The sequence below is a fragment of the Lissotriton vulgaris genome, chromosome 3_2, assembly GCF_964263255.1.
Source record: "Lissotriton vulgaris chromosome 3_2, aLisVul1.2, whole genome shotgun sequence".
NCBI classification, from domain to species: Eukaryota; Metazoa; Chordata; class Amphibia; order Caudata; family Salamandridae; genus Lissotriton; species Lissotriton vulgaris.
Genome location: NC_141690.1, coordinates 265290921 through 265304793, shown reverse-complemented (window position 1 = coordinate 265304793; position 13873 = coordinate 265290921). Strand labels below are relative to the sequence as shown.

Sequence of the window (13873 nt, the reverse complement as noted above, 5' to 3'; positions counted from 1 at the left end):
AGTGTCGAAGGGTGAGACACCAGACTCACAACGATCGGGAAGATTGTAACTCTGTGGGTATCCACACAGTCGGCTGCATCTATTTTTCAGTGGCTTCATCCGGTTACATTAAGTTAGTGGTGACTCTTTAGTTGGTGAACTCAGACAGTAAATCAGCAACACGCAGTCGGCGTTGGCTGCCATCTTCCTGAACTAAGAGCCATCAGGAATCTTTTCCCATCACTGTCAGGTTTTCTCTATGACTACCCATGATCAGCACACTTAGTGCCTGATTATGAGTTTAGTGGACAGGTGACTCCATCACAAACATGATGGATATCCCAGTCCACCCTATAACGAACTCCATTATGTTCCCCTGGCCATCCTCGTAGTACGGTAGAAGGGATGTCCGTCACATGTGATGCAGTAGCCCGTCCGCCAAACTCATAATCAAGGCCAGTATGTACTGGATCAAGCCTTCACCTTCTGATGAAGAAAACCACAAACTGCCTCCAGCTCCTCTATCAAGGGCTGCAAACCGCAACTCAAAGTGAGCAGGAGTCACTTGTGGTCACAGACAGAGAACTTTAACCCTGGTTTTGGGTAAAGAGGGCTTCACAGTTGACAGGACTCTGGTCTGAACACTTGTAGGCAGAGGAGGGTTTTATGACCATGCAGGCACCTCACCATACTACATGGAAGTAAATAAAACATGGAGGGGTTCCATGAGAGAGAAGCTCATGAAATTAATGTTTACCCCCCCCCCTCATACCATATATACTTGATGGGGAAGGTTGTGGTACCAGGATGACCACTGCAGGGCTTTGTGTCAAGGCACAGGGTCTTGAACTGCGCCCCTTGCCTAACTGAGCCAGTGTCGTGAAGGGTCAGATGCTTTTGTCTGACTCTTTTAGGCCAGGATCAGACAGAAGTCATTTTTGGACTTTAAGGCAGCGGCCAGTGTCTTGGCTGCAAGACCACCACAGACCCCATTGCACTAGTTAATGGACTTGGTAGCATGACGAACAGAACCAGAGTGTTCGGGGCAGTGGAAGGGCAGTAGAAGAGATATCGGCTGGCGGCAGATGACATTGAAGGACAAGGAGAAATCATCTCACAAGTGTTTCTTAACCTCATAAGTGCTGCGCCTAGTCCAACGGCCGACGGCACCACTACCTCAGGAGTGCTGCCGTCGGCCGTTGGACGTTCGAACCTCACCTGCGCAATGGAACGTTCAGCACTGGAGCTGGACGTTCCATAGCTGCTAAGGTGATAAACTGGAAATATTCGGCACTGAGGTAACTGAAGGGTCCATGGAGTGAGACTGAATGGATGGAACAGAGAATACACTCAGACCTGAAACCAGATCTCAGCCGGCGAGGCAGAAAAGGTCGCCTTTCAGCTTCGAGTAGTTGTCGAGCTCTGGTCTTCTTGTGGTCACAGATGTCAAGACCAAGGTTACAAACATCATTCATACATCTGCAGAGTGAATGTGGAAGATGCTCTGTGTTGCACCTGGTTGTTGCTGTGTGAGCAGAAGGATGGTGGTGACGCTGAGAGGTAGAACGCAGGTACCACATGGTCAGTGTAGCTGTCAACAGGGCTGAAGGTGGACTAAAGGAGAGCTTTATTCTCAGAGTTACTGCTTCGTGGTCAATAGTGCAGGACTATGGTTCTGACCGTCTCTTTTATAATGGATGATTTCTGTCTCATAAACGGGCCAGAAACATACTTTCAAGTAGGGGTGGGGGAGCTTGCGGAGTTTCACTATGCGGAATTCCGTGGAGTTACATCAAAACTTCATGATATTCCGACGAGTTCCACAAGCGGGCAGAATTCGGCATGTCGCGTTGCTCGTCCTGATTTTTAGCACCGGGAGCTTGTTCCATGCTGTAAAGTCAGCGCAGATGGCACCACACGTCACACCAGAGGGCGCTGCTTCTTTCTGCCGCTGAAGTAGATTTTCTACCCAAGTGGCAGCTTTCTCAGCGTGAATGTTTGTGACCTGCCGTGGTCGCCCATGTTGGGAAATCTCGCTTGGAGGTATTCCAGTACCCGAAAACTGTGCTAGGGACGCACGTTCTCACTTGTGCTCGCCAACGTAACGTTGGCAAGGCGCGTGTGAGAAAAACTCCATCGCCCCTCACTGCCCTAGGACGGATAAAGCACATTTTTTTGTACTTTATATTTATTCTTTTCATGCTCCTTTCAGATAGATTTCAAGCTCTGTGCTCTGCTGGGGTAGAGTGGAGGAGCTTTGTCGGTGCCAGTCTGCTAGTTCCGCCCTGTCGCACTCCCCTGCCTGCCCCCTCCACCCCACCCACCCCCAGCAGCAGCCGCCAAGCTCTATTTAACTCTGGGCAGACTGACACGACCTGTCACTTCACTGACATCTCATCAATATCTGCAGTTAGCTTCCTGTCCGCCTCTTCCCTGCACCCTGCCCCGTATTAACCCCTCATGCCCTGCGCCCGAGCTCAGGCTCACAGCGGCCTGCTCCCAGGAATCGTAAAACCAGGGCTTGAAATTAATCTACTGAGGTGCAGGAGCTCAGAGTACCTGTGTGCTGCTGAGAAGTGGCGGTACTGCCCCATTGAAAGAACTGAAATACTGCTGAGAAGTGCATGCACTTTCAATTATTGGAGACGGGATGTGGTCTAACGGCTAGCCTACCGACTTTGGAGCTGGGAAATCAAGGTTCGAGCCTCGGGTCGACTCCACATCCTGTAATTCTGAGCAAATCCCTTAATCCCCCGTGCCTAACAAAAAATGAATGTGTCTGTCTGTAAAACAACTGGTGCTCATCTAAAGCGCCCGACACCTTCGGGTCGAGTTCGCGCTATATAAATCTGCAACAAAATCTTAAAAGTTTTGAAATACTGCTGAAAAGTGCAGATGGTGTCCCCTTTAAAATATTGAAATACTGCTCAGAAGCGCGGGTACTGTCCCATGAAAAGTACTGAAATACTGCTGAGAAGTGATGGTACTGTAATATGAAAATTAGATTTGGGAATCTGCGCTGGTACTTATGTATAAAAGCCCTTTGTCCCTCTATTTGTGAATAAGCGATGGTACTGTCCCATTAAAAGTATTGAAAAACTGGTGACAAATGACAGTACTGTCCCATTAAAAGTATTGGAATACTGCTGACAAATGACAGTACTGTCCCATCAAAAGTATTGAAATACTGCTGACAAATGACAATACTGTCCCATTAAAAGTATTGGAATACTGCTGACAAATGACAGTACTGTCCCATCAAAAGTATTGAAATACTGCTGACAAATGACAGTACTGTCCCATTAAAAGTATTGGAATACTGCTGACAAATGACAGTACTGTCCCATCAAAAGTATTGAAATACTGCTGACAAATGACAATACTGTCCCATTAAAAGTATTGGAATACTGCTGGCAAATGACAGTACTGTCCCATCAAAAGTATTGAAATACTGCTGACAAATGACAATACTGTCCCATTAAAAGTATTGGAATACTGCTGACAAATGACAGTACTGTCCCATCAAAAGTATTGAAATACTGCTGACAAATGACAATACTGTCCCATCAAAAGTATTGGAATACTGCTGACAAATGACAGTACTGTCCCATCAAAAGTATTGAAATACTGCTGACAAATGACAATACTGTCCCATCAAAAGTATTGGAATACTGCTGACAAATGACAATACTGTCCCATCAAAAGTATTGGAATACTGCTGACAAATGACAATACTGTCCCATCAAAAGTATTGGAATACTGCTGACAAATGACAGTACTGTCCCATCAAAAGTATTGGAATACTGCTGACAAATGACAGTACTGTCCCATCAAAAGTATTGGAATACTGCTGACAAATGACAGTACTGTCCCATCAAAAGTATTGGAATACTGCTTAGGTGTGGTGGTACTGTCCAATTAAAAGTATTGAAATGGATTCCCTGGAGACTCCCAAATCAAATATTTAGGAGACTCCAGCAACAATGCGGTGCAGTAATCCAGTCGACTCAGAATGATACTCCTTACTACCAATGATCTGCTCTGTGTGGGAAGAAGTGGGAGGATCCTTCGGAGCACTCCAATCAGAGCGAAACAGCTTCCAGCTCTTTTATTGACTTGGGACTCCAGACTCAAATTACAATCAAAGCTGACTCCTAAATTGCATACCGCCTTGGCGGGAATCAGTGGAGCTGTCACCGGGAGTGGCCAAAACCCAGTAGGTAGTGGGAGGGGAACCTTCCCAGCTGAGCAACACAGGATTTCTGTTTTTTTCCACATTAAATTGTTAAATAGTTACTTCGTAACCATAATGCGGTACCTTGCAGACAGTCATGAAAAAATTTCCAGCGAAAGTGAATGGTAGTGTCCCATTAAAAGTATTGAAATACTGCTGAGAATTGATAGCACTGTCCCCTTCAAAGTATTGAAATACTGTTGAGAAGTAATGGCACTGTCCCCTTAAAAGTATAGAAATACTGCTGAGAAGTGATGGCAATGTCCCCTTAAAAGTATTTAAATACTGCTGAGAAGTGATGGCACTATCCAATTAAAAGTACTGAAATACTGCTGAAAAGTGCAAACGCTGTCCCCTTAAAAATATTGAAATACTGTTCAGAAGCGCGGGTACTGTCCCATTAAAACTATTGAAAAACTGATGAGAAGTGACAGTACTGTCCCCTTAAAAGTATTAAAATACTGCTGAGAAGTGATAGTACTGTTCCATTAAAAGTATTGAAATACTGCTGAGAAGTGATAGTACTGTCCTATTAAAAGTATTTAAATACTGCTGAGAAGTGATGGCACTGTCCCCTTAAAAGTATAGAAATACTGCTGAGAAGTGAAAGTACTGTCCCATTAAAAGTATTTAAATACTGCTGAGAAGTGATGGCACTATCCAATTAAAAGTACTGAAATACTGCTGAAAAGTGCAAACGCTGTCCCCTTAAAAATATTGAAATACTGCTCAGAAGCGCGGGTACTGTCCCATTAAACATATTGAAATACTGATGAGAAGTGACAGTACTGTTCCCTTAAAAGTATTAAAATACTGCTGAGAAGTGATAGTACTGTTCCATTAAAAGTATTGAAATACTGCTGAGAAGTGATAGTACTGTCCTATTAAAAGTATTTAAATACTGCTGAGAAGTGATGGCACTGTCCCCTTAAAAGTATAGAAATACTGCTGAGAAGTGAAAGTACTGTCCCATTAAAAGTATTTAAATACTGCTGAGAAGTGATGGCACTATACAATTAAAAGTACTGAAATACCTTCTACGCGGCGTTGTACGCGGGGGAAGAGTTGGACGCGGCTGACCAACGTGCTTTTTTGCAGCGCTTATCGCTTCCGCAGGTGCCAGGGGCCTGGAATGATTTACTTGAGGCTCCGATCACAAGGGAGGAGGTCCTCGCGGCTATTAAAAATCTGAAACTACACAAAGCCCCCGGCCCCGACGGGTACACCGCTGTCTTTTACCAGACCTATGCAACGGAGGTGTGCGACTTCCTGGTCGCCCTCTTCAACGACATGGCTGGACCTGGGGTGAACTCTGGGACCCTGGCGGAAGCAGTGATCACGGTCCTGCCGAAGCCGGGGAAGGACCCGGAGCGGTGTGCCTCATACCGCCCTATAGCCTTACTCAACATCGACGCCAAGCTCTACTCGGCTATATTAGCGAGCCGCCTGCAAGACCTGCTGCCGTCGATTATCCATGCGGACCAATCGGGCTTCATCAAAGGCCGCCAAACGCATGATAATACCCGGAGGGTCATTCACCTGATAGAGAAGGCGGATAGGTTCCGCATCCCGGCGGTCTTGGTGGGGCTGGACGCGGAGAAGGCTTTCGACCGCGTGGACTGGGGCTTTCTCTTCCACACGTTGCGGGCATTCGGGTTTTCCGATCGTTTCATCGCGATGGTAAGAGCTAACTTCTGCAGCCCGCGTTCACGGGTGGCGGTGAACGGCCACTTGTCGGCCTTCTTCCGACACTCGCGGGGCACTAGGCAGGGATGTCCCCTCTCGCCCTTGCTGTTTGCACTCAGCATTGAACCTCTGGCACTGGCAGTCCGGGAGCATGAGGGGGTGAAGGGCATCCCGTTCACTGGGGAACAGCACAAGATCACCCTGTTTGCGGATGATGTCCTCTTGTCGTTGGCCGACCCCGCTGACTCCCTTCCGTGTGTTCGTGATATATTGCTGGAATTTGAGGCGGTGGCCGGCTTCAAGGTCAATTATGGCAACTCGCATGTCCTGAACCTGACCCTGTCTCAGGCCGAGGTGGCACGGGTGAAGGCGACGACGCCGTTGGCCTGGGCCTCGGGCTCCCTGCTATATCTCGGGGTACACCTCACCCCGACGGTGGGCGGTCTCTTTGCGGCCAACTTCCCGCCCCTCATGGCCAGATCACGCGTGGAGCTGGAGAAATGGAAGCCTAAATTCCTGTCCTGGCTGGGACGGGTACATGCTGTCAAAATGGTCCTTCTCCCCAAATATCTATACTTGTTCCAGGCCTTGCCTATTCCACTGCCCTCTACCTTCTTTAGCCAACTCAAATCGATGATGTTGAAATTTATCTGGCAGGGTGGTCGGGCGCGGCTCTCATTTACACTTCTGCGGCGCCTGCGGAATGACGGAGGGGTAGGCCTTCCGGACTTCCACCTCTACTACAAGGCGGCCCAACTTAGAGTTCTGGTGGAGTGGTCGCAGCAGTTCTCTGACAAACACTGGCTGCACATGGACCGGAGTGTGGCAGGCCGGTCCATATGGGACCTAGCGTGGAAGCCGAAGCGCGACCGTCCGGTAAACGCATACATTAGTACCCCCACGGGGACCACACTGAAAGTGTGGGACACACTAGCCAGTGACGAGAGGTGGACGACCTTCCCATCCCCATTCACTCCCTTGCATTTTAATCCAGAATTTTCCCCGGCACTCACCGAGGGCCCCTTTGACGTCTGGAGGGAGGGGGGATGCCGGGCATTACTTCACTTGTTTCATGGCCCCGACCCCTTGACGTTCGAGAACTGCATGCGGGACTATCAGGTGCCGCCGGGGGAAAGGTATCGGCATTTACAACTGCTACACTGGGCCACTGCACCCACGGTGCGGGATGCAGCGACGAGACCTTTATCCGACTTCGAGGCCTTTCTCCTGAAGACCTCGGCCATGAAGGGGGCTATCTCCTTTTTATATCAGCTGCTGCTCCGCTCGGCCCCTTCCCCTAGACCGCGTTACATGGAGCAGTGGGAGGAGATGGTGGGGAGGGATATCACTGACGGAGAATGGTCGGCGATCTGGAAGGACATGACGCAGTTTAACCACTCCGTACTCTTGAGGGAAGCCCATTACAAAACCCTAACGCAATGGTACATGGTTCCGGCCCGACTTCATCGCATTTTCCCGGCGGCCACGGACAGGTGTTGGAGGGGTTGTGGCCTTCTGGGGGATTTCCGCCACATTTGGTGGGATTGCCCAATCATTAAGCCCTTCTGGGCCGAGATCTTATCGCATATTAAAGACATTTTGCAGTACCCTATCGACGACTCCCCCGAATTCGTTTTGCTGGGGTTGAGGGATCCCGGCCTGGAACACCAATCGCGAGCTGACAAAAAGATCTTATGGCTGTGTCTCGGTGCGGCCAAGCTCACGCTGGCCTCGGCCTGGAAACGTAAGGAGGCCCCGGCGGTTTCCCTTTGGCACTCCAGACTGTGGAGACTTCTGAGTCTCGAGAGAATGGCGGATATCTTTATTGGCAAATATAAAAACTTCAAGCACATATGGGGCCCCTTGGTGTCCTTTCTTTCTGCTGGCTTGCCCTCGGCTGTTTGCCCAGCGTCACTTAGGAATTTGCACTTGTTTCAACTCTAGAGTGTGCTTGGTGTATGAATGAGATTTGCGAGCGGCGCCGTCACGGGGGGGGGGGGGGTTTGTTCTTGGGGGGAGGGTTGGGAGTGGCTTTGGGACAGTTACTTCGCTGAGATGAGGCATACTTGATCGCTGGAGAAACTCTGGACTAGTTGCTGGCTGCACTATTTGAGCTACCCCTTGTCGGGGGATTGCTGCAGGACTGCCGACCTTACCAGCACTGAAGACGTTTTGCTTTACTACCCTGCCTCATCTTCCTTTTCAGCCTTCCCACTGTGTGGGAACTTTCATGCGCCCACTGTGATTCCTTTTGTTGCTTGTTAATTTTTTCTCTGTATGCAAAATAAAAAATTTTACAAAAAAAAAGTACTGAAATACTGCTGAAAAGTGCAAACGCTGTCCCCTTAAAAATATTGAAATACTGCTCAGAAGCGCGGGTACTGTCCCATTAAACATATTGAAATACTGATGAGAAGTGACAGTACTGTCCCCTTAAAAGTATTAAAATACTACTGAGAAGTGATGGTAGTGTCCCATTAAACATATTGAAATACTGCTGAGAAGTGACAGTACTGTCCCCTTAAAAGTATTAAAATACTGCTGAGAAGTGATAGTACTGTCCCATTAAAAGTATTGAAATACTGCTGAGAAGTGATAGTACTGCCCCATTAAAAGTATTGAAATACTGCTGAGAAGTGATAGTACTGTCCCATTAAAAGTATTGAAATACTGCTGAGAATTGATAGCACTGTCCCCTTAAAAGTATTTAAGTACTGCTGAGAAGTGATGGCACTATCCAATTAAAAGTACTGAAATACTGCTGAAAAGTGCAAACGCTGTCCCCTTAAAAATATTGAAATACTGCTCAGATGCGCGGGTACTGTCCCATTAAAAGTACTGAAATACTGCTGAGAAGTGCAGTCACTCTTCCTTTGAACTCCTAGAGGCGCGGGTACTCGGTACGGGACAGTTCCCGTCTATTGAACTCACTGGATGTGAGAGAAGCGGAGGAAAAGAAAGGGGAAAGGAAAGAATGTAGTGATCGAGGAAGGAACAGAAAGGAGTGGAGGCAGAATAGAAGAACATGTGAAGAAGAGAGAAAGAATTAGATTAAAGCACAGGAGAAAAGGTGGGACAAAGGGAGGAAGCAAGTTGAAAGAGATGTTTACCTGGCGGGATTCTAGTTCTTTGGTTTATGGCCATAACCAAGAGGTAATGCAGGGTGAAAGTGCATTCAACATTTTATATAACACATGCTATATACCCCCTGATTCCTTCTCGGGTTCATCAGCACATCTTGCCCTCACTGGCTGAACAAGGGAGCTGAGGCCACACTCATTCACCAGGTAGTGAGGAGTAGGCCTCACTACCTGGAGGAGTAACCATAATCCCACGTGGTCTGTGAATATTGTTAAATCCTAAATTATGTAAGCAGATAATTCACTTTATAAACAGATCGAACGTTATTCTAAATAAATGTAGTCTTGCTCTCATTTTCTTAATGATCCTAGAGGTTTGAATAATGAAATCAAATGTATTAAAGTGGAATTATTTAACATAGATACAGAATGAGGAATTCCCAACAATGCTAAAAGACTTGGATGATATGACAAGGTAGAAGTAGTCAATTGAACAAAGCAAATTGAGAAAAGTCAGTAGTGATTCATAAAAGTATAAAAATCATAGAACATTTTGGCAGAAGAGGCTAAAAAATACAAAAGTTAATCAGACACATCAGAGATTACATCAGTAGCTCAACTCGAAGTAATAAAAGTAAAGGTAAGAATCCACAGGACCACTCAGAATAGAGCCTGGGCAAAGAATAATAATACAAGTACTAGCAACAGTAGTTTTATAAAAATAAAAATGAAGGAATTGGAATTGAGATCAATAAATCCGAGACCCACAAGCTGAACAAGGTAACCTTGTGGTGACTTTATCTGAACTACGTATATCACCCCAACTTCAAATTTTAATAGCTTTAAAACAAAAATACAGCACTACACTTATATTCAAGATTACAGTGGAAATTTTTTTTCCTACAAAAACCATAGAATAAAACTGAAAAAATCAGGAAGTACAAACCAAAATAAATACAAGAAGCCGCTTTGAATATCACAGAATTTGAGATTTATGGAAAAGCGCTGTTAAAAGAAGTTTAAACTTAGCTTCTTACCAAAACAATGTTCTACCAATAGTAGATAATATAAATGGAAAGTGATTTCCCAACTAGCTAAAAACCAATGCAGTGTGGTGAAAAAAGCTAATAAAAGGGGAACAATTGCCCTGAGGGACAAAGACTAGAACATTGAAAACATGCTACTACTTGCAGAGGTGCAACATTATCTAAGACTTTCAGAGGATCTGACTCCGAAATCAACATAAACCAAAAATCTTTCTTCAAATGGCACATTAAATACATGGATAGATGAGTACAAAAGAAAGTTCTTAACCCAAACTGCAGGTCTGATCCCAATGTTGTTTGCAGTACCACAAACACATAAAACATTGATTAACCCAAGCCCTATGTGGTGTGACAGGCATCCTGTTTTGTACCCAAGGAAAACTATTCAGATCAATATTTAAAACACTTGCTGAAATAGATACCGCCATTAAAAAAAGATACTAAAGATATCTTACTGGAACTTGAAGCATGTTAAACTAATAATAGTTCTATATTTTTCAAATATGGTGATGTAAATGTCTTTTTCTCAAATAACAGTTACGGGTACATGCATCAACGATAATTGCATTCGCAAACGGTGCGAATCGCAATTTTCGGCCGTTTGCGAAGGCAATTATCAAAAGTGGAATGCATCATGTATTTCGCAATTTTAGGAATGGCAATCATATTGCGATTTCTAAAATTGCGATCGCATTTCAGAAATCGCAATTTCAAATTTCTGAAATGCAATGCATGATCATTTTTAAATTGCGAATTAGCAATTTGGAAGGGGTAAATTAGCATGAGGTTGAACCTCGTGCTAATTTACCGAAAACCTTCAAACATGCACAAAAATGCATTTTTGAAAGTTGCATGTTACACACACACACATGTCCTTGGGACATGTGTGTGTGTGTAAATTTCACTTAAGTTTAATTTCAGGGGTGCAGTCAGGGGTTCTTTGGACCCCCCCCCTGCACCCTAGAAATTGCATTTTCAATTTGCGATTCGCAAATTGAAAATCGCAAATTGTAAATGCCTTCCCATTGATTCCTATGGGCCTCTTGGCCCATAGGAATCAATGGGAAGGGTTTTCCTTAATTGCGATTCGCAAATTGTGAATCGCAATTAAGGAAAATTACTGAATCGCTAAAAAAAATGCGAATTAATCATGCATTGCCGTTTGTGAATCCTTAATTGCTATTTCTTAATTTTCGCAATTAAGGATTCGCAAACGGCAACATTGATGCATGTGGCCGTTAGTGTTTCGCAGGGCAGAAATATGGCCCTTACATAGGCAATCATCTTAATGCATCGTATTGAAACAAGATTGACACTATCACACCAATAATGGGCAGGCCACAAATCATGATGTTGGTGATATATTGATCACATGTTAGGACTTTGGAAAGGCACAGAGGATGAATCTAGACAATGTGGAAACGGTCTGAATACTAATAATGATACTATCAAATGTACTCTGAACAATGGGCAACGAGAAATTACTTTTTATATTAAAAAAAAATATCCATCAAACAAAATTAGTACAAATTTCCATGTTAAAATAACAGATAAAAACACCTGGCTAGATGTGAGATTTCATCCCAAATCATTGACTGTGATTTATCTGTACAATCAGCTACTATGACGTAAGAGAGTTATCAGAGACAACAAATAATTTCACATAAGAGAAACAGAGAGGTGCCAAAAATTCTACAGAAGAAATTATGTTCAAGCTATAATTGAAGAGGCAAACCTAAAATAAAGTCTACGGATAGAGCAAACGCATTACAGAAACAAACACCCACAAATATAATTTTACAGGACCGTAGACAGAGCATTAAAGTCATATGAATTATGTAGAAACATTAAAAACCTTGAAAAATGATTTTAATCTAAACTGATCTAGGCAGCTCAAATCCAAAGTTTGTCTATACACAAAACAGAAGTTTACAACAGATGATACTGAAAGTGGGTGTATCCAAAGGCTTAATACAAATCTTTACAACAAGCAACCACTGGTACCAAACAATGTGAACAATTATATATGAATATATATTCCTCCCGTTTTCTGCTGTGCCATCTAGCCTTTCACCTTCCCTGGGATCTTGTCCCATCTTCTGATAAGGTGTATGTTCAGCCTTCCACCCCTCCACAGCTCAGCATTGCTAGACCTCCCCACTTGGTAGCTCCTTTCAAACAACTAAGCAATTCAACCATTCTGCCATCAGACGTCACTCAATGTAAATGTTTTTGTACTTGTATAGCACACAGCTAACCGCAGTGGGTTTCCCGGCGCTTGTACAAATACCGAAAAAGGAACCCTTCCTGGCTTTCTCTGTGAAGTGTCCACTCCTGGGTACCCCCATGGTGCAGACCAGGCACCCCTCGCGTTGTGGGGGCCGTCGTGGAGACTAAGCAAGCTATTTCCCAGAGTTGCAGCGTGGGACCCATGATCAGAATAGGCACTGAGGCGAGAATATCCGGTCAGGGGAATTAATGAGCCCAAGACCCGCCAGGGCAGGAATCGAACCCTGGTCCCTTGCCAGAGCTCTGCATCGAGGTCTGCCTGCTCTAACCATTGAGCCACACTTCTCCACAATCAGTCACTTACAATCAGTGCCAGGCCTACAAGGATTCGTCCATGGATATCACAGACTCTCCCTGTCAGTCAGCAATGAGCCATCTAACTGACACGCACTCTGTGGGGGTGCAGGAACGCGCACTCCCCCAGGAAAGAGAAGTAGAGCAGAGAACAGAAGAGGACCAAGACAGAAAGGAGGCAGCAAAAAGCTTGGTGGTAAATGCAAGTATGAATGATTATTAAGGAATTTTATAGGTGGTAGAGGGGTATAGTAAACCAGACCTTTGGAAATAAATAACAAAACTAGAGATGTCTAAAGAATGTGTTTGGAAGAACAGTGAAGGAACAAATATAGAGGAGCAAAAGGGGTACGATCCGTGGGAGAAATATAAACATTAAAAAGTTATAAAAGAGGAAGGAATGATAAAAGAAATGTTAAAAATGGTGGCTGGGCTGGTGTCTCATCGAGGTCAATATAGAAACTGCCTTATGCAGCCATCAACAAAGACCACAAGAGGGCGCCAAATGCAACAAATGGCCTAAATCTGATTTTTTTTAGAGAAGGGACAAATTGTCATTCACCACAAGGTACTGACGAGCTGGATGGAATGGGGGAAAAAAGGATAAGCGAGTGACTGAAATGAGTCGGATGGTGGAGGGCGCTTACCTTCATGACCTCCCCTCCGTCCACCTTCATCAGCTGCTTGAGGTTGTGCTCCAGGAGGCCCGGCTTCGAACGCCATTTCAGCAGCCCAAGGAGGTCAACTGCATGGGACGGAAGAGAGAGATGGCTTAATGAGTGTGTGTGTAGGGGGAGGGCAGTTCTACGCTGTTCCCAGTAGGCAAAATCCCTGCAAGACTGTCCATGGATCCGTCACATTTGGTTGTATGGAGAGGTAGGGTAAGGGCGAGGCGTGGTGTATCGTATTAGAAAGTTAGAACTTTACAAACTCTGCAGGTGAATACAACTGTGCGCACTTGTGACCCTTTAGTGACGAGTACAACCCCCCCTTCAGTTGGGCTACAAATAAAGGAAACATGATTGTTGTACTTGGTGAAAAATAGACTTAAAATAATGATTGTGCATAGTGGAATTTAACACGGGAAACCCACTTTCCACAACTCAGGGCCATGAGACGGTAGAGGCGTTCCACCTCTATCAATCAGGGGGTTCTATGGAAAAACACTCCCAGGTATAGCAGAACCCTATGATAAACCTCTTACAGAGCTACTAGGGCTTTATGATCGACCAATGGTAGGCTTAGGGGGGACATCATGGTGCACA

At 45.1% G+C, this 13873-nt stretch overlaps 1 protein-coding gene across 1 annotated transcript in view; it reads right to left on the bottom strand.

Moving 5' to 3' along the window:
• Positions 1-13873, bottom strand: part of LOC147725648 (dedicator of cytokinesis protein 2-like) — a 1712066-nt gene that overhangs the window by 1097738 nt on the left and 600455 nt on the right. Inside the window, exon 19 of the mRNA XM_086964476.1 lies at positions 13256-13353. Coding sequence (XP_086820602.1) covers positions 13256-13353 — 98 coding nt within the window. The remainder of the gene's footprint in view (positions 1-13255; positions 13354-13873) is intronic.